The sequence below is a fragment of the Podarcis melisellensis genome (genome assembly GCF_964234715.1).
Source record: "Podarcis melisellensis genome assembly, chromosome: 5".
NCBI classification, from domain to species: domain Eukaryota; kingdom Metazoa; phylum Chordata; class Lepidosauria; order Squamata; family Lacertidae; genus Podarcis; species Podarcis melisellensis.
In genome coordinates this window covers 19,815,815-19,836,533 of record NC_138537.1, presented here as the reverse complement: position 1 = coordinate 19,836,533, position 20,719 = coordinate 19,815,815, and the positions used below count along the sequence as shown (strand labels likewise).

Below are 20,719 nucleotides of genomic sequence, written 5' to 3'. Positions count from 1 at the left end.
GTGTGCTGCGCTGGCTCGCCAGATGCAGCTTGTCACGCTGGCCACGTGACCCGGAAGTGTCTGCGGACAGCGCTAGCTCCCGGCCTATAGAGTGAGATGAGCGCGCAACCCTAGAGTCTGGCAAGACTGGCCCGTACAGGCAGGGGTACCTTTACCTTTTACCTTTATTTTTCATACTAGTTAACAATTAACTTTGTTTTTAAGGGGAAAATGCATTTTGAAATCTTTGGTACTTAAAACATTAAACACTGATGGGGCAACTAAGAAAATTAGTGGAAGGTTATAGGGTACTTAAGATTAATGCGTCACTAAAATACTATGACATTCATTCCAGCTCTTTTTGCACTAAATAATACTTTGGAAATAGCGTTTATAAAATCTGTAAAAGTGTAAGTAATGACAAAGGAGGATTGAAGGTCACAAAGATGTGACAGCAGAGGATGCTAATTCAAGGGAAAGTCTACTATAGCTCCCAAACTGCCTTTACAGGACCCTTTAATCTTTACTTCTTTTTATTATTTACACTTTAATCTTTACTTATATCAGTCTGTGAACATATTCTGAGACCAGAAATTCCCATGCATTGGTTTCATTTTAATAAATTTTCCATCCCCTTACTATAAATTGTTGCTGGTAAATCAGCCAATAGGCTCAATCATCTGATCTTAATGGCTACCATTCTAAGTTCAACAATACGCTAGAAGAATCTGTTTTTAAAAATTAAAATAATCCATGAGGTCCTTAATATAGCACAGGTTGCTACTTGAAACATTCACATGGAAGGAGGAAATATTCTGTATAGGCATTCAAGTAGAAAATTAGAGGTATACCACAGGGTTCCCACCACCATCTGAAACCTCTTACTAAAATCTTGATAGAATGTTTCCAAGGACTCCATAACAAAGGGGAATGCTACTTCCTTTACAAATGGAAAGGGATGTTGGCTAAAGATAATAGTAGCCACAACTAGGGAAGTGAGTATAACTGCCAGAGGCTTTAAGGACCTGAAGAATTCTTTACGTGGGTTCTTCTCCTTTTCACAGCCATGGCTACATATTTTTTCTTTTGAAATTAGCTTTATTTTGGGAATGAGAATTTTGTTGACCTGACTAATTTCACTTTTGGACCACACATCTTTCAGCACCTGCCCTATTCGCGGGTAGATTTCAACAGGCTTTATATCTGGTAACGGCTTTTCCTTCAAAGCTTTAACACGCTGGCGAATATCATCAACCTTCTCCAGAAATAAGAGGGGAGATTCCTCCTCCTGAATGGCTGTATTCAGTGACATCAATTCAAGTTGTTCTTCCCGTATGCCTTTCATATTTTCAATTAGAGGTTCATATTCTGTCTCAATTTGCATGTTCACTTCTTCCAAAGCTGCAAGCAAAGCTTGTTTTTTATGATCAAGTAAATCACTGAGTCTCTTGAAATATTGCAACACAGTTTTTTTATCCTCCTGGACAATGCTCTCACATTGAGCTTTATGTTCTTCCAGGTTTTCAATAAGTAAACACACTTCACTCCAGTGTTTATCTGTCAGCTGTTCAAGGAGTTTGCCAGGAGTTTCCTTTTCTTTCATGTAGGCACTTTGAAGGTCGTCTATGGGATGGCCATGGTGTTTTCCTATTGTAAGACAATGGCCACATACTAGTTTTTTGTCTTGAAGACAGTAAACATTTAGAGGTTGTCTATAATGTTCACTACACGTAGCGACATCTGGATGGTCCTCTTGCTGATACTTTTCAATTATAGCCTTTAATACAAAGTTGACAGGCAAAGATTCTGTGCCAGTCGGTGGAATTTCCACAATGCTTCTACAGTTGGGACACTTCAGTGGAAGTCTTAAGGGTCTCCATATGGAAAAGTTGCCTGATAACTGAAGAACACTTTCCAAACAGTTTCTACAAAAAGTATGTGAACATGGCAGTACACGAGGGTCATCAAATATACTATAGCAAATGGAACAAGTTAGTTCCTCTTCAAAATGATGCATTTCCTAAAAATAAAAAGGGAAATGTTTTTAAAATTATATATATATGTAAAGTATATAAGAATCAAGTCATTCTAAGTTGGTTTAATTAAGCTACAGTTTTTATTGCATGTTTTTCAACATAGTTCAAGAAATTAATATAGAAATTGTTTTTTTCTTTTTAAAAAAATGTGGAATGGGCCAAAAACTAATCAGTTATATATTACGGATTCCCACTTACCGTATTTTTCGCACCATAGGGCGCACCGGACCATAGGGCGCACCCAGTTTTTTTGGAGGGAAATAAAGGGGAAAAAATTATTTCCCCCCCAGGCGCGGGGCTGGGGCGGGGGAAGCTCGAGCTTCCCCCGACCCCAGCCCCCAAACAGGCAGCTCTCTGCAAGCTGTGGGAGCGCTCCCGCTGCTTGCGGAGAGGTCCGCGAAGCCTGGAGAGCATGAGGGGTCGGTGCGCACCGACCCCTCTCGCTCTCCAGGCTTCAGCGAAAGCCTGCATTCGCACCATAGGATGCACACACATTTCCCCTTCATTTTTGGAGGGGGAAAAGTGCGTCCTATGGTGCGAAAAATACGGTACTCTATAAAATGATGTGTTGCCAAGCTATAACTAGCACAACCCTCTAATGAAGCAAGAAATGCGTTTCTGTCAAACCATCATACATGGACCATATGATCAAAGAAATCAATGCTGCTTATGACCTATAAAGTATATATCCAAATTATGCCACCACTCATTGTTTAGTCATCTTAGTCATGTTCAACTCTCCGTGACCCCATGAGCCAGAGCATGCCTTGGAAACTCACTTTCTTCTCAAAGCTTCTCCTTATCTATGTCCATGGAGTTTTCTTGACAAAATACTGGAGTGGTTTGCCAGTTCCTTCTCCAACCACCACTCATATATACAGTTTATATGGGGCTAATGTCATAGGTTTTCTATATATTTTTTATTCAAGTACATTTATGTTCTTAAATAAAAGTATACATTAGCTATGCAAAAAGACACTTAGAAATCATTTCCTCTTAAGCAATGGATGTATTATCACAGGTAAACTAAAGAGTGTTTTGAGGTTCATTTATGTCATCAGCAACATTAAGCCATAAATGCACTTGTTCACCATTGCAGGACTTTTCTTGTCAGACTAGGGCTGCCTACTCATGTTCAAATCCCTACTCAGCCATGAAGCTGAGTGGGTGGCCTTGTGCTGGTCACCAATTCCCAGCCTAACCTACCTAGCTCAATTATAAGGATAAAATAAAGATGAGATGCTGTATGCCCAACTAAACTGATTAGAAGGGACAGATAATAAAAAGGTGATAAGCTGCAAGCTTTAAAGGAAACAATATGTTTTAAATAACTTTCCCGCATCTGATCTGTATTAAAACTGAAGACATACAGTGGTGCCCCGCAAGACGAACGCCTCGCAAGACGAAAAATCCGCTAGACGAAAGGGTTTTCCGTTTTGGAGGCGCTTCGTAAAACGAATTTCCCTATGGGGTTGCTTTGCAAGACGAAAAAAATCTTGCATCCCCCCGCGGGTTTTTTTCCCTTTTTTCGCCCTTTTCTTAAGCCGCTAAGCCGCTTATCAGCTGTTCCGCTGATAAGCCGCTTAACAGCTGATCGCTGGAAGCCGCTTGCCAGCTGTAGCGCTAATCCGCTAAGCTGTCAGTGGGCTTGCTTTGCAAGACGAAAAAACCGCTAGACGAAGAGAATCGCGGAACAGATTAATTTCGTCTTGCGAGGCACCACTGTAGTTCGCCCAGACCCAAATAAGGCTTCCTTTTAGAGAATGTTAGGATAAAGATTGCTCACTCTTAGAGGAGCCTACCTCTTGTATCTCTGCAGGAGCTACTGACCCGTATATGCCACCAATTTGGAAGGAGGCAAACCTAGAGCAGTGACTCCAGAGATGCAACAGCACCCTCCCCTTCAAGTGCAAGTAGTTCTGCTGTCTTTCTGAATCAAGAGTGATGGAGTGGTCCAAGTGTACTCAGTGCAGCAGACTGACTAATAGGAAACAAAACAGTAAATCATTCAGAGTCAAGGGAGGTATCTATTCCTTGTAGCATCCCAGCAGGGACAGCACACACTTTGGAGATGATGTCTTCAAAAAGCTATATAGAACTTTTTTGGGAAGAAGTGCTTAAAGAAAAAAATAAAACAAATGTCATAAGGTAGCCAAATGTTTCTTTTCCGCTCAAAGAGAATTTATGTGAAACTTAAATGCATCAGATAAAGTTAATTAACCCAATAAAAATCACTGTTCACTTTAAAATAGGATTGTGTCTCCTTCAATGGGCAAAGGGAGAGGAAGTAGGACCAGCAAGACAAAGCAGACAACATTTCCCACAGCTCAGTCAGCCAGTGTTGTGTAACGGTTAGAGCAGGGGTGCACAAACTCTGGTCCGCCAAATGTTTCTGGACTACAACTCCCATCAGCCCCAATCAGCATAGTCAGTGATGAGGGATGATGGGAGGTGTAGTCCAACATCATCTGGAGGGACTGCAGGTTGTGCCCCCCTGGGTTAGTGTTGGACTAGGGCCTAGGAGACCAGGGCTCAAATCCTCGCTTGGCCATGAAGCTCACTGAGTGATCTTGGGCCAGTTGCCGCCTCTCAGCTTGACCTACCTCACAGGGTGGCTGCGTGGATTCAAAGAGGAAGTGGAGAACCACGTACACCACCTTGAGCTCCTTTGAGAAAAAGGTGGGATACAAAAGCAATAGTAATAACAAGTGGGCCAGTGACACTGATGACAAGGTCCTCGAGGCACAGTCAGTCTAAAGGTGCTGCAAAGGTCTTTGGTATGGGAGGCTGGAACTGCACAAATGGCTGCAGGAATCTATTCTGTCATGAAGACAGACAAGGTTTACATGATTGCACAACACTTCAGCTTCAACTATGATTAACTATGTTTTAGCTTTTTCTATTTTATCTGTAAACTGCCTTCAGTCACAGTCTGGGGGGCAAAGCAGTACAGTGGTGCCTCGCAAGACGAAATTAATTTGTTCCGCAAGTCTTTTCGTCTTGCGAGTTTTTCGTCTTGCGAAGCACGGTTTCCCATAGGAATGCATTAAAAAACAATTAATGCGTTCCTATGGAAACCGAACCGCCTTCAGACCAGGTCTGGGGACAGTCTGTCCCCCGACCTCTTCTGAAGGCTGGCGGGGGCGAAAGTCTTTGCTTCCCCCCCGCCTGCCTTCCCGGGACAGCGGAGACTTTTCCGCTGTCCCGGGGCGATCTTAAAATGCTGGCGGGCGGCAGCGAAGGCTTCGCTGCCGCCCGCCAGCATTTTAAAATCGCCCCGGAACAGCGGAGGAATTCTCAGCTGTCCCGGGGCGATTTAAAAGCCCCTGGGAAGGCAGGCAGGGGGACAAAGACTTTTGCCCCCCGCCCGCCTTCGGAAGAGGTCCTGGACCTCTTCCGAAGGCGGGCGGGGGGCAAAAGTCTTTGCTCCCCCCTGCCTGCCTTTCCGGGAGAGCGGAAAAGGCAGCGCTGCCTTCCCGCTCTCCCGGAAAGGCAGGCAGGGGGGAGCAAAGACTTTTGCCCCCCGCCCGCCTTCGGAAGAGGTCCAGGACCTCTTCCGAAGGCGGGCGGGGGGGGGGCAAAAGTCTTTGCCCCCCCCACCTGCCTTCAAAAGCCGTCCGAGGGCTTTTAAATCGCCCCGGACAGTCCCGGGGCGATTTAAAAGCCCCCGGTTATCCTGGACCTCTTCCGAAGGCGGGCGGGGGGCAAAAGTCTTTGCTCCCCCGCCTGCCTTCAAAAGCCGTCCGGGATAGCGGGAAGCGCTTCCCTGCTATCCCGACCGCTTTTAAAATGCTGGCGGTGGAGAGCAAAGCCTTTCGCCCCCGCCGGCCTTCCTGGACCTCTTCTGAAGTCCGGAGGGGGGGAAAAGGCTTTGCTCCCCACCGCCAGCATTTAAAAAAAGGTCCCCGAGATTTCCCTATGGGCTTTCATCTTGCGATGCAAGCCCATAGGGAAAATCGTCTAGCGAAGCGTCGCAAAAACCGAAAAACCCTTTCGTCTTGCGGGTTTTTCGTCTTGCGAGGCATTCGTCTTGCGGGGCACCACTGTACAGTGGTACCTCGGGTTACATACATTTCAGGTTACATATGCTTCAGGTTACACACTCCGTTAACCCAGAAATAGTGCTTCAGGATAAGAACAGAAATCGGCTCCGGCAGCACAGCGGCAGCAGGAGGCCCCATTAGCTAAAGTGGTGCTTCAGGTTAAGAACAGTTTCAGGTTAAGAACGGACCTCCGGAACGAATTAAGTACTTAACCCGAGGTACCACTGTATGTGATTAAATGTAAGAACAACAACTATGGTTATCACCAAACATGGCTTAGTGCTAAATGTTGGCAAAGCCTTTGAAATGTACCTTGCCAGGAAAAATCAGTATTGAAAATGACATGTTCATTGTCATTGATTGTTTAGAAAGGGGGAACCCTGAGAGGAGGTGCCATGTTAAGTGTGAGCTTCAGCATCCTGCAACCTTGAAGTTTGTTTTTTTATCACAAGGTTTAAAAAAAATACAGCAAGATCACCTAATTTTGGTCAGTCGTGATTTGTGAACATTCCTTTGACCTCTGCTCCATCCAGAGAACAGCAGGTTGATAAATTACCTTCTCTTAACTGTTTCCTTCAGGCAAGGAATGGAGCTCCAGAGTTAAGCAGCCATTCTCTATTCCATGGCCACACCCCTTCTCCAAAGAGTCTTTTGGACTTGCAACTAGTCTAGTTGTCCTGTGATTGAAGTCTGGAACTTATTGAGTCTGTCTTATTGAGCACTGAGTCTGTCTTCTTTCCTGGTGTTCCAGAGGAAATGCTTAATCCTCACTGCTGAGAAACTCCATTGCACATTTACCATTGTCATCTGAGCGGTGATCAGGAATCTTGGCAATGGGATAATTTGCTGCAATGTTGTCTCCAGCTTGCTCTCTGAAAGCTTGTGCAGGAATGTAAACACAGTTTTGTGACTGCAGAATTCTTGCCTCTTGCACAAGATAGAAAGCCCAGCCTTCATCCCACAGTAATAGTCCAGGCTTCAATAGCTTCATTAAGCGCCTGTTGCAGGAAACTCAAGTTATGTACTAGAAACAACACCCTTGTACAGGTGTTACACCAAATGATCAGTAAATACAGATATTATTTTGCTTGTGCAATGATGTCCAAGGTGTCTTGATCCAGATTCTCCTTTGTTTTGCTTCTGGGAAGCTGAGATTGCCAGAATTAACTCAGAGAACAAGCTTTTAATGGAATCTTTTGACTTGACGTGATGATGCTCATAAAATCTGACAAAGTCAAGCTGTTCTCTGGAGTTAACTGAAGTGGATATCCACATGAGTCATCATTCTGAAAAAAACAAGTACAAAAGGTACAGGAACTTGCACCTGATTGTGCTGTTATCAAAATGTTTCTTCCAAAAATATTAAATTAGTGTCAGTCTCTTCCCAAATCCTACATTCGTTGTTAAGAAGTTAAAGTTCCAGCATGTCCAAGATAATCTGGGGATTCTTCTTCTTGCAACACCCTCCAAAACTGCATTCCTTTTTGTGCTGCTGGCAAAGGATGCCAGGAAACCAAAAAAAGGTCTGAAAATCATTTATTTGATTTGTAAAGCTGTTGGTTTTATCACCAAGTTCACTTGAAGGGTACAGCTATGAACATACTGGGCAGTAGGATATAAGTCCTGGATCCTCTTCTGCATTCCTATGTGCTCCCCACAAATTCTGATTGCCCCATTGTAGCTCTGAACAAAGAGTTGCTGCTTGTTACGTCTCCTCCCAGTACATTTCTTTCAGCTGCTAACGCACAGCTATAACAATAGTATTCCTTCAGTTTGAATCCATTGAACCATTCCATTGGTGAGCAATTACCATACGGGTGAACACATTGGTTGCGTCCTCAGTTTCAATAGTCAGAAAATGACTTTAAATAGTCACAAAAAGCTTTTTGACTTCTGTTTAATATGATGCTTCACCAGCATCTATATGCAGTCAAGCATATTGTTTCTTTCACAGACCTTAGAACACTCTGGAACTATGTACGTGAAGTTCCATGGATGAGTCAACGGATGTCAAATGAGTAAACATTAGTTGAATACAACCATGGATTTTCTGAATCCGGCAGGCAGAATTCAACACTGCACTCTTCCAATTGTTCCATATGCACAAACACCCCACTTCCACCTGAGCACTGTTCTGAAGGTTCTCCCAAACCTCCTCCTGGAGGCAAATTTCAGGGGACATGCAGTGGGGGAAGAGAGCTGGGTAGAGCTCCATGGTACAAGTGGAAGTCCTTGCACAGGACTTCCACCAGTGGGGCTGGTTAGGTAAATTCTGCCTTGTGTCTTGTCATGACCACTAAGCATCAGTGGAAAAGCACCCCAGAAAGGCTATTTCCGTTGTTCTTTTCATGACTGTGCTCTCTTACACACAGTTGCCTTTGTCCACTGAAGAACGTAAGAAGTGTCACACTATGCTTCAAAGAGGACAACTGTAGATTTTGGCCATGTGTCATGGGTGCTTTAGTTGAGATTCCTGCATTGCAGACGGTTGGACTAGATGACCCTCTATGTCTTTTCCAACTCTACAGTTCTATGATTTACATCTCCCCACCAATTTGGCTTAAGGTTTGCAAATGATGGCTTGTTGGGGAGCCACAAACTAGAGTCCCTGCATTGCATATCCCACATATGCAAGGGGAAGAGCAAAACAGGAGTAATCAGGCAGAGCGTACCAACATGCTGCTCATTCACAATAAGCCACGGGTCATAAAATTTGGTTTGTCATTCATGTGAACACAGCTACTGTTTAGGAAATATATGATGTAGTATCGGCAGGACACAACTGAAATCAATGCTTTAAACTTGCATTTTTTTCTGATTTAAGTAACTGACTTGATATGACTCAATTTTAATCAATCTACACTGGTTGCATGGCTAAGGAAACAGTAGTAATGTACCTTAAGAATGTAAACAAAACCCAGAGTATTTTGAGAAAATTCCATTAGATACTACAGAAAAATATAATAAATAAAACAAACAGCAAAGTACAATTTTCAATACTCACCAAGAAGATATAGTGAAGTAGTATTTGTCAGCCCTGGGATTGGTATATTCTAGAAATAACAGTTCTCTATTTATCTGGAATAAAAAGTGAAGAATTTGGCAATTATGTTTTCCAAGCTGGACATTCAGGGGTGATAACAAGCAGTAAGGCATATTTTCTGAGCTGAAGTAGTGATGCAGAAATCCTATAATTATAATTTATTCACAATGGGCTGAACCTGTCTAAGAATAAGGCAAAAAAGTTTGTTCTCAGCAGGGAAACCTTTACCTCCATTCCTTAGTTCTTTACCACTCTGGTGACTAGTAATTATATGAAAGGAAAAATGCACTCCTGCTTACAAAATTTTATTGCCTCATCACTGATGTTTCTCAGCAAATAAAACAAAGAACTTCTTTCACAATGACCTATAACTCCAGCATCAGTGAAACTTGTTTTAAAAAGAAAATGCTATGTATTGCATGGATATTTTGTTGCACATCACACAAAATAATACGTAAGTAGTCTTCCAATGACTATAGTACAATTTCTTCATAAATTAGGAAAGGGGCGTGGCTCAGGGGTGGAGCACATTTCTTCCAAGCAAAAGGTCCCAGGTTTAAACAGCAAAAGCCTCGTTTGAAATCCTGACAAGGTACTGCCAGTCAGTGTAAACAATACTAAACCACTTAGCCTCTTGGGCTTTCCGATCACAGTTTGAACGCGTGCGATGGGGTGAACTCCCATTGCTTTGTCCCAGCTCCTGCCAAACTAGCAGTTCAAAAGCACAAGTAGATAAATAGGTACTGCTGCTGCAGGAAGGTAAACGGTGTTTCTGTGCGTTCTGGTACACGTCATGGTGTCCCATTGCGCCAGAAGCAGTTTAGTCATGCTGGCCACATGACCCAGAAAGTTGCGGACAAATGCCGGCTCCCTCGACCTGAAAGCACAGATGAGCACTGCAGTCCATAGTCGAATTTGACTGGTTGTCCAGGGGTCCTTTACCTTTACCAATGGACTAATGCTCTAGCATGGTATAAGGTAGTTTCCAATGTTCTTATTATACTGACACTGGGATTGGAGCCAATCTTTTTTCTAGCAGATTTTTCTTTGTCCCGTTTTATGTTTCTAAAAAAATATAATATTGTGCCTATATTTCACAGAAGGCCCTTCCTATGCTTCTGAGAATTCTCCTGTGAAACCCACCTGGAAACACATAGGAATTGCCATAGAGGTGTAAAAAAAAATACCTAGTTAATTGTTACTATGGTCATTTGAATTTAAAAGTATAAAAATTATAGTTCCCTTATCAGATACCCATCTAGGGAATCATAGAATCATAGAGTTGGAAGAGACCACAAGGGCCATCGAGTCCAACCCCCTGCCAAGCAGGAAACACCATCAGAGCACTCCTGACATATGGTTGTCAAGCCTCTGCTTAAAGACCTCCAAAGAAGGAGACTCCACCACACTCCTTGGCAGCAAATTCCACTGTCGAACAGCTCTTACTGTCAGGAAGTTCTTCCTAATGTTTAGGTGGAATCTTCTTTCTTGTAGTTTGGATCCATTGCTCCGTGTCCGCTTCTCTGGAGCAGCAGAAAACAACCTTTCTCCCTCCTCTATGTGACATCCTTTTATATATTTGAACATGGCTATCATATCACCCCTTAACCTCCTCTTCTCCAGGCTAAACATGCCCAGCTCCCTTAGCCATTCCTCATAAGGCATCGTTTCCAGGCCTTTGACCATTTTGGTTGCCCTCCTCTGGACACGTTCCAGTTTGTCAGTGTCCTTCTTGAACTGTGGTGCCCAGAACTGGACACAGTACTCCAGGTGAGGTCTGACCAGAGCAGAATACAGTGGCACTATTACTTCCCTTGATCTAGGTGCTATACTCCTATTGATGCAGCCCAGAATTGCATTGGCTTTTTTAGCTGCCACGTCACACTGTTGGCTCATGTCAAGTTTGTGGTCAACCAAGACTCCTAGATCCTTTTCACATGTACTGCTCTCAAGCCAGGTGTCACCCATCTTGTATTTGTGCCTCTCATTTTTTTTGCCCAAGTGCAATACTTTACATTTCTCCCTGTTAAAATTCATCTTGTTTGTTTTGGCCCAGTTCTCTAATCTGTCAAGGTCGTTTTGAAGTGTGATCCTGTCCTCTGGGGTGTTAGCCACCCCTCCCAGTTTGGTGTCATCTGCAAATTTGATCAGGATGCCCTTGAGTCCATCATCCAAGTCGTTGATAAAGATGTTGAATAAGACCGGGCCCAAGACAGAACCCTGTGGCACCCCACTAGTCACTCTTCTCCAGGATGAAGAGGAACCATTGATGAGCACCCTTTGGGTTCGGTCAGTCAGCCAGTTACAAATCCACTGAGTGGTAGCATAGTCAAGACCTCATTTTACCAGCTTCTTTACAAGAATATCATGGGGTACCTTGTCAAATGCCTTGCTGAAATCAAGGTAGGCTACATCCACTGCATTCCCTTCATCTACCAGGGTTGTAATTCTGTCAAAAAACGAGATCAGGTTAGTCTGACATGACTTATTTTTCAGAAATCCATGCTGACTATTGGTGATCACAGCATTCCTTTCTAGGTGCTCACAGACTGTTTGCATAATGATCTGCTCCAGAATCTTCCCTGGTATTGATGTCAGACTGACTGGGCGGTAATTATTTGGGTCCCCTCTTTTCCCCTTTTTGAAAATAGGGACAAAATTTGCCCTCCTCCAGTCTGCCGGGACTTCGCCTGTTCTCCAGGAATTCTCAAAGATGACTGCCAGTGGTTCTGAGATCACATCTGCCAGTTCTTTTAATACTCTTGGATGCAGTTCATCTGGCCCTGGAGACTTGAATACATCTAAACTAGCCAAATATTCTTGTACTATCTCCTTAGTTATTCTGGGCTGTGTTTCCTCTTGTGAATCATTTGCTCCAAATTCTTCAGGTCGGGCATTGTTTTCTTTATCGGAGAAGACTGAGGCAAAGAAGACATTGAGGAGTTCAGCCCTTTCTGTGTCCCCTGTTTGCATTTCACCATCTTCTCCTCTGAGTAACCCCACTGTTTCTTTGTTCTTCCTTTTGCTACAAATATACCCATAAAAGCCTTTTTTGTTGCTTTTAACCTCTCTAGCAAGCTTGAGGTCATTCTGTGCTTTAGCTTTTCTGACTTTGTGTCTACACGTGCTGGCTATTTGTTTGAATTCCTCTTTGGTGGTTTCCCTTTTCCATTTTTTGTACACATCTTTTTTAAATCTTAACTCAGTTAAAAGTTCTTTAGATAACCACCCTGGCTTCTTTAGGCACCTTCCATGTTTCCGTCTCATTGGTATTGCCTGAAGTTGTGCTTTTACTATCTCCCTCTTAACAAACTCCCAGTCATCATGAACTCCCTTTCCTTTTAGTATTACTGTCCATGGGATCTCACCCAGCACTTCCCTAAGTTTTATGAAGTTGGCTTTCTTAAAGTCAAGAAATTGAGTCCTAGTATGCTTGGCTGCTCCTTTCCGCTGTATAGTAAACTTCAGAAGAGCATGATCACTCGTGCCTAATGATCCTTCCACTTCTACCCCACTAACCAGGTCATCACCATTGGTTAGGACCAGATCTAAAATGGCTGTTCCTTTTGTTGCTTCTTCCACTTTCTGGACAATGAAGTTGTCTGCAAGGCCAGTGAGGAATCTGTTTGACCTTATGCTCTTGGCTGAGTTTGACATCCAAAAAATATCTGGGTAATTGAAGTCCCCCATTACTACTATCTCCCTTCCTTTTGCATGCTTGGCCATCTGTTCCAGGAAGGCATCATCTATGTCCTCCGTTTGGTTTGGGGATCTATAGTAAACTCCCACAATGAGGTCACTGTTATTCTTCTCTCCCTTAATTTTGACCCAAATGCTCTCACTTTGGCTTTGAGGTTCTAAATCTTGGATCTCTTCACAGGAATACACATCCCTGACATATAACACCACTCCTCCTTTCTTGTCTGTTTCTCTGAAATAGATTGTATCCCTCCATTATTACATTCCAATCCTGTGTTGGTGAACTAGCCTCCTTCTCAGGGGAGTCCCCTGTCTCCTCCTTGGTGGAGACGGTGTGCTCTGTTGCTTCCAAGAAGAGCTCCAGCTCTCTAATTCTTTGGAGTGTAGCTACACGTTCCTCCAGTTGCTGGACTTTGTCTTCTAAGAGGGCACTCAACATGCAATTGCTGCAGGTAAAGCTGCCTGCAACCTTTGGCAAGATGGCAAACATTGCGCAGGAACCGCAGGCGACTGCAGCTGTTCCCTCACCCTGCATCTTGAGAACGTGTCGTTGGGGGTGGCTACAGCGGTCCTCCATCATAAAAAGCATGAAGACAGGACAAATAACTCCCCCCCAAAAAACCTAGGTCTCCCCCAACAAATGTTTGAGACTAGCTCCCCTAACTCTAAAAGATGGATCAAACTGCGCGCGCCACTAGGCACGCGCCGCTGCCCTGCAAGCTCTGATAAGCTCCTTCCACAGCCAATAACCTGCCTCAACAGAAACCCTCCCCCCTCTGACCCTTGCACAGGGAGAGCAGCTAATCAGCTACAAAGAAACACACACACAAGAAAACCCTTTTTGCTCCTTCTTCAGCTGCTGCCCTGCAAGCTCTTGGTAAACTGATGCCAGTTTACCAAGAAATGTGACTATAAACCAAACACAATGTGACTATAAACCAAACACAATATAGCTGAAAAGTTCAGCTGGTTGCATGGGGCTGACAGTACCAAGGTTGCAGGTTTTATTCCTGTAAGAGGCAGCTGGATATTCTTGAATTGCAGGGGAATGGAATAAATGATCCTCGGGGTCCCTTCCAACTCTTATGATTCTATAAAATAACTACCAAACTTTTAGAAGACATCTGAAGGCAGCCCTCTTTAGGGAAGCTTTTAATGTTTAATAGGTTATTGTAATTTAGTGTTTTATTGGAAGCCACCCAGAGTGGCTGGGGAAACCCAGCCAGATGGGCGGGGTATAAATAATTGTTGTTGTTGTTGTTGTTGTTATTATTATTATTATTATTATTATTATTATTATGAGATACAGTGGTACCTCGGGTTAAGTACTTAATTCGTTCCGGAGGTCCGTTCTTAACCTGAAACTGTTCTTAACCTGAAGCACCACTTTAGCTAATGGGGCCTCCCGCTGCCGCCACGCCGCTGGAGCATGATTTCTGTTCTCATCCTGAAGCAAAGTTCTTAATCCGAGGTACTATTTCTGGGTTAGCAGAGTCTATAACCTGAAGTGTATGTAACCTGAAGTGTATGTTACCCGAGGTACCACTATATCTGCTTAAAATGGTTTAAGTCACTGAAAGACATGCAAGCTTATTTAACTCAAGCTTTTATTATTCTGGCATGTGTCAAGCATCCACAAGTTCAAATGTAGGAAAGTAGGTAGATGAACAGAAGTGAAATACTTTATGGAAGAAATACAAAATCGAATCTGAACTGAGCTTAAGATGGAAAAGAAATATCAGTTCCCTGGTACTTGTTTCTTTTAAACACAAGTTTGCAAACAAAGTCTGAGAGTTTTTCAATATTTATCAATGCAAGTCACTGTGAACCACTAACATTTTACATTCTTAATCACAAATTAATATAAAGGGATTGAAATTTAAGGAAGTTTAAATAAGGGCAAGCTGTATATGCTTTAGATCTAGACCCCTCCGGTCATTTATTTGCCAAGTAGCCCCACTCTTGAGTAATGGTATTGTTTAGATACAAATAGCTGGAGGATCGTGACCCAAGAACAGTCACCAGAAGGGGCATTTACAACTTAAGGGATAAATCAGTATAGCAAGAAGTTGACTACAAACGATACTTGCCTTTGAGTTTTCAGGGTCTTAGGACAGCTGTATTGTTCCGATATGCATCCAAATGCCAGAGCAGAGTGGTACTAACGAAAACGCCACGAAGTTCTTGGTGGTTACGCTGTTTTCCCGCTCCCAAAAGGAGTGATCTTTACTGTTGCTCTTCTTTTTACCTACAGAAACAGGAGCACTTTTCAAGGCTCTCTCCGCCACTCCCTTAATTTCTCCCAAAACACTTCGGGGACGGGGCAGTCACGATGGCAACGACCTAGTACGCCCATCAAAGCCTACCCCCCACCCTCTCCATTTTTATTCTCCTTCAAAAGAATACACGTATCCAGCATTACAGGCTCACCTCCACCTGCGGCAGCAGATCCCTCGCTCCCCGCAAATTCCTCTCAGCTTCCCCTGAATGGATCCCAGCCGGGGGCTGCTAAACCCTTCTTCCCCTCCTCCTCCAATCAGAATCGCCGGAAAGGAGGAAAGGGAAGCAGCCACGGCAGCTCGCTGCTGCGCACGCGCCTGGACAAGCCGGTCGTCTCGAGCCAATCAACCGCTTCGGAAGGATCAGTTCAAAAGTAAACGGCCGGACGAGGGAGGAGAATTTTATGAACGCGGTACAACAGTTCCCTCAGGTCAGCCGTTAACGGCTGCTGGAGCGGGCTGCGCCTTAGAACATGTTCTGTGTATTTTTGCCCCTGTTTCTTTCTTATTCCCACCCCCGCTAAGAAACTTTGGATTTCTCTTCCATAAACGGTGGATTTTTTTTAAGAGAGAAATTAAAAGTTAAAACCTTACCAGTCAGGCATACTTTTCAAAATAATGTGATTTTAAGAGGGGGAAAAGTCAACAGAATATCGGCAACCTAACCATGCAGGCTCAAGCCACCCCAAGTTAAACTGGGCTAGGCCCCATTAATTTCAGTAGTAGGTATGTGCTAATAACTATGAATTATTGCACTTAGATTTTAAAATAGCTAACTTTGGGTTGTGCCTAAAAGCAAAAGCTCCTGATTAGGGGAAAAGAAGCACTTGTGCCATCTATCTAAAAATATAGAAATTCACATATGCAACCAGTTGTCAGTGTAGAATCTTCCAGAATTGTCTGACATAACCAAGAAATATGCTTTTATAGGCTCAACTCGCTAATTCACAAATAATTAGCAAGTTCACAGGCTCTGTATTCGCTCATAATGCTAATTCAAACTAGCTGAAGAAGTGTGCATGCACACAAAAGCTCATATCAATAAAAAACTTACTTGGTCTCTAAGGTGCTACTAGAAGGATTTTTTTTATTTTGTTTTGACTACGGCAGACCAACACGGCTACCTACTTGTAACTAGCTTACCTGTGGGTTATCAAAGCATAGATTTCAGCCACTGTTCCCACACGACCAGATGCTAAGCCATGGATTAGTTTACCACTACACCTTGATCCAGGCTTGTGGTTTATCTTCACCAGATAAGCGACATAGGAAAGTAAGGACAAGCTCTTAGGCAAGTGAGCACTCTTCAACATTTGCACTAAAACAGTGCTCACTAACAGTTTATCGCCATCCTGGAAAAAAGTGACAAGTGGGGTGCTGTAGGGTTCTGTCCAGGGTCCACTGCTGTTCAATGTGTTATAAACAATTTGGATGACGGAATTAAGGAAATGCTCATCCAGTCTGCAGATAACACCAAAACTAGGAGGGGTAGCTAATGCCACAGAAGACAGAATCGAGATTCAGGATTACCTTAACAGATTGGAGAACTAGGCCCAAACTAACAGAATGAATTTCAATACGGAAAAATGTAAGGTTCAGCACTTAGGAAGAACCAGTTGCACAACCATAAGATGCGGAACACCTGGCTCACCAGTACTACATGTGAAAAGGATCTAGAGGTCTTGACAGACCACAACTTTAACGTGAGTCAACAGTGTGATGCAGCAGCAAAAAAAAGCTAATGCTATTCTAGGCTGCATCAACAGAAGTTTAGTGTCCAGATCAAGGGAAGACAAAGCACCTCTATTCTACCTTGGCCAGATCACACCTGGAGTACTGTGTCCAGTTCTGGTTTAAGAAGGATATTGACAAGCAGGAACGTGTGTAGATGAGGGCAACCAAGATGATGGTCTGGAAACCAAGCCTTATGAGGAATGGTTGAGGAAGCTGGGTTTGTTTAGCCTGGAAATGAGGAGACTGAGAGGAGATATGATAGAAATCTTCAAATATCTGAAAGGCTGTCATGCTGAGGATGGAGCATGCTTCCTCCTGCTCTGCAGGGTGGGGCATGAACCAATGGATTCAAGTTACAAGAACAGAGATTCCAACCGAACATCAGAAAGAACTTTCTGACAGTAAGAGCTGTTTGACAGTGAAACAGACTTCCACAAGAAGTTGTGGACTCTCCTTCCTTGGGGGTTTTTAAGCAGAGGCTGGAAAGCCATCAGTCATGAATTATCTACATTGCAGGAGGTTGGACTAAATGACCCTTGGGATCCTTTCCAACTACAATTTTATGATTTATGATTCTAAGTTTCCAAGCACCTTGTTAAAGATATGTTAACTGAGCATTAACAGCATACAGATGTCATATGATCCCAAAGATACAGATAACTTTTGTTATCTTCAAATAGACAGCATCAGTAACACAATCTCTGATTATGGCTTATCAAAGTCAAACCCTGACCTGATAAAAGATTTGACTAAGTAGATAAATCTCACTAATGACCTTGGCTAATCTAATATAGATAGTGGGCTGGCTGGTTTATAATCCAATCTCACACATTTTCAAAATGTACATTTGTCAATAGAAAATGCTTACCTACTTCTCCAACACAAAGTGTCAGAAGTCATACTTCTGTTAAGAGAGGACAATCCTGCAGCCAAACTGTGTCAAACTAATGCCTGCAAGGAAAGTGCTTCAAATGACCACTGGCAGATAGTGATATCATTACGCGTAAAACAAAGAAATATTATGTCATATGGGCTATATAACATGATTTGGTCTTACTATTTTAAAGCTAACTAGTTCAATTTCCCATTAGCTTTTACTGAGAATGATTTACACCTTTCTAGAGGTAGCATAGAGTTGGTTTCAAAAGTGACATTTTTCTCAGACAGTACTGAATTAAATCTGAATCCTGTGGCTGTGTTGTTTAGACCAAACACCCTTACAAGATATGTAACTGTGTGAAACTGTGTTTAATAGAATCACAGTTAGTTGTTCTGCCCCCGAAAAGGGAATTGTGGTTTAATTTCAGTTTACTAACCAGGACCTTAAACTTCAAACTATAATTTAAGGTCCTGGTTAGTAAACTGACATTAAAACACAGCTCCCCATTTTGGATGTAATGGGTAACTGTGGTTTAATTAAACCAGGAGTTAAGTCCTGAGAAAGAAAAGGAGGGGGAGCATGTGGTCGTCTTGCTTGTCCTGCCTGCTAAATTAGCAAGTCTGGAAATTAATGCCTGAACCAGGTCAGTACCATACTCTCACCACTTTTTCACTTTTCTTCAGGTGGCAGTGGAGATTCTCTGATTTCTAAACAAGCAACCCTGTTCAACATCTGCACTAGACTGTCCTGGATAGAAAGCCAAAGAAAAGAATGCAAAGCGCTCCCTCTTTTGGACACTAGAAAAAACTGATCTCAACAATGAAGTGGATATGTTATATAGCACTGAGTGATTGACATTGTGATCTACCATCTGTTCCACAGATAATCCTCAAGACTTCATAAGTGAAAGAGCTCATGTATATTTTCTCTATGAACTAGAGTATTTATAATTTATTGAGTCATGCTGAAGTAAAAATGCAAACATACTGAGATACGTCTGGTAAAGTAAGCTTGAAAAAGCAAATAATGATATAAATTTGCCACTGTGTCATAAATAATGTTATGCTTATCTTTCCAGAAGACGTAAACACCTGTCTATCCTGATAAAATTAAATTTATATTTTACAGCCTCTCGTGTAAACATCTGGGAAATGTCTGGAATTGTGTCTGGAAAGATAAAATCCTATTCCCTTCCTCCCTAAATTAAATAGGCAAGCTTTGACAATACAAGCCTTCCCTCCCTCTAATCAGTGTTGCTTCCAACAGTTTTTTTTTCCTTAGGAGACTTTATATGAAACCAAATGAATTAAAATTGTTATCTGTGAGCAGACTCATCACCATAGTTCCACTTAAGCCAAGCAGAATGAAAGTGAATGTATTTCACAGAAAATCAGGAATGGAGCCATTCTTATTAATTTTTAGACATGTATGTACATCCACTTTACATAAATTCCTTAAATGAATAATCTAGTCACAGGTGCCAAATTTCCATTATCATGGTGGCATTTTTAAAAGCCACTGCAGTCATTGGAATCAGTGGTTTCACGTTTTGTTATCCATATGAATCATGGATAATCCAGGGGCAGATAGCTTGTGTGCAGAAAACATGTAACCCTTGCTTTTTGTTTTGTTTAAATACTTTAGATCATGGTATGAGGTCTTGTTGTGCTGGAATCCAAATTGGCATTTGTAAAAAGGTGCCAACCTGGATTCCAGCAATATTGGTGAAAATAATACCAGAACCTTAAGCACACTTCTTTGAAAGTTAGTAACAGTTTGAGTGCAAAGGTCTGGAGCAGATTTTTGCTTTGCAGGGAGGTAGACCCCTTGTGCAATGGCACAAGTTACTGCTTGTACCATTAGCCACTTGGCCTATCAACAGTATCGAAGAATGTTACATTAACTGCTCCCTCAACATTCTGTAATAAACCTTAACAAGAGAGAACACAGTAGATTAAACATTTTATTACTGTTTTCCACATTCCATTTTATGTCATACTAAATATGGTAGTCATGTGCGGTTATATTTTTCCATATATACACTTTTAATGTGTAAAGTATTCAATATCAGGCTCACCTTGGGGGCAGCAGGATAGCAATGCTACCAATAAAAACAAAAGTAAAACCATGCCATGGCTGGAAGTATATTTATTTGATTATCATTTTATAGTTCAGCAAATATAGAATTAGCCTTGTATTAGCTATTATCATTTGCTGTGGACTAGTTATTGCACAACGTAGTTATCAAACTGAGCTGCTTGCAAAGTTCAGGCCAGCTAAAAGTGCACTGCTTGTATTATTTTTATTAATTAAATGTCTATAGCACCCTTCATCTGAGTAACACAGGGTGATTTACAACATGCAGTGTCTCTAGTTGTTACAACAGAACTACTGTGCGATCTTTAATAAAGCCTTACCTTGTATAGTTCAGTGTCTGCTGAAGAATGATCACAAGTTGGAATTTCTTTCTGCTGAAGGGGTGTGGGTTTAAATGATTTTAAACAAAGTACATTTGAGACTGCCAAGAACCAGCTTAGACAAACAGATACAGAAAACATAGTGTGATGTAAGCTGAGAATCGAAAACTTGAATGATACATTGTCAGTGAAAGAAAGCGTTTTATTTAATCCAATTTTTGGGGGGGGGAGTGTTAAGATAGTCTTGAATAAGCACCATTGTCCACATTGCACAGGGCTCCCAATACTGTTAGAGTGCACTTACTAATGTGTGACAAAATCTGTAACTTAATACATCTGCTTTTGTAAATTTACAATAGGACACCACAGTACTCATTTTCTGAGTGTTTGACACTGGTGTCCTTAATGGAATTTTTTAAGGAGTTTCCCCTTCTAATTAACTCTGGTAGTTGTCAGTACATTGCCTCATCTTTAATTGTGGCTCTCGTGGTTTATTGTTTTTAAAACTGTAACGTGCATATAAGAACAAAAAATTATAAAATGTATTTAATTACTAAAAGGCAGGATGCCAAATCTGATGTCTGACAAGAAATCACATTCTGTCCCTAG

At 42.3% G+C, this 20,719-nt stretch overlaps 1 protein-coding gene and 1 long non-coding RNA gene across 4 annotated transcripts; one reads left to right on the top strand and one right to left on the bottom strand.

The window, feature by feature from the left end:
• Nucleotides 1–164: 164 nt before the first annotated feature.
• Nucleotides 165–15,453, bottom strand: TRIM59 (tripartite motif containing 59). 3 transcript variants are annotated; one of them, XM_081911264.1, is made up of 4 exons: nt 15,231–15,374; nt 9,063–9,136; nt 3,818–3,992; nt 165–1,999 (listed from the first exon to the last, which is right to left on the bottom strand). In XM_081911264.1, exon 4 carries the CDS (start codon nt 1,994–1,996, stop codon nt 773–775), a length of 1,224 nt encoding a protein of 407 aa, XP_081767390.1. In that variant the 5' UTR covers nt 1,997–1,999; nt 3,818–3,992; nt 9,063–9,136; nt 15,231–15,374; the 3' UTR covers nt 165–772. The 3 variants fall into 3 exon arrangements, 2 of the variants coding, with proteins under 2 accessions (XP_081767390.1, XP_081767389.1); XM_081911263.1 differs by lacking the exon at nt 3,818–3,992; XR_014168262.1 differs by lacking the exons at nt 165–1,999; nt 3,818–3,992; nt 9,063–9,136 and adding an exon at nt 14,892–15,048 and having other exon boundaries at nt 15,231–15,453.
• An 8-nt stretch (nt 15,454–15,461) lies between these two features.
• On the top strand, nt 15,462–20,123 carry LOC309369973. The gene is made up of 2 exons (XR_014168294.1): nt 15,462–15,805; nt 18,377–20,123. It is a non-coding gene; the product is annotated as an uncharacterized lncRNA (long non-coding RNA).
• Nucleotides 20,124–20,719: the final 596 nt, after the last annotated feature.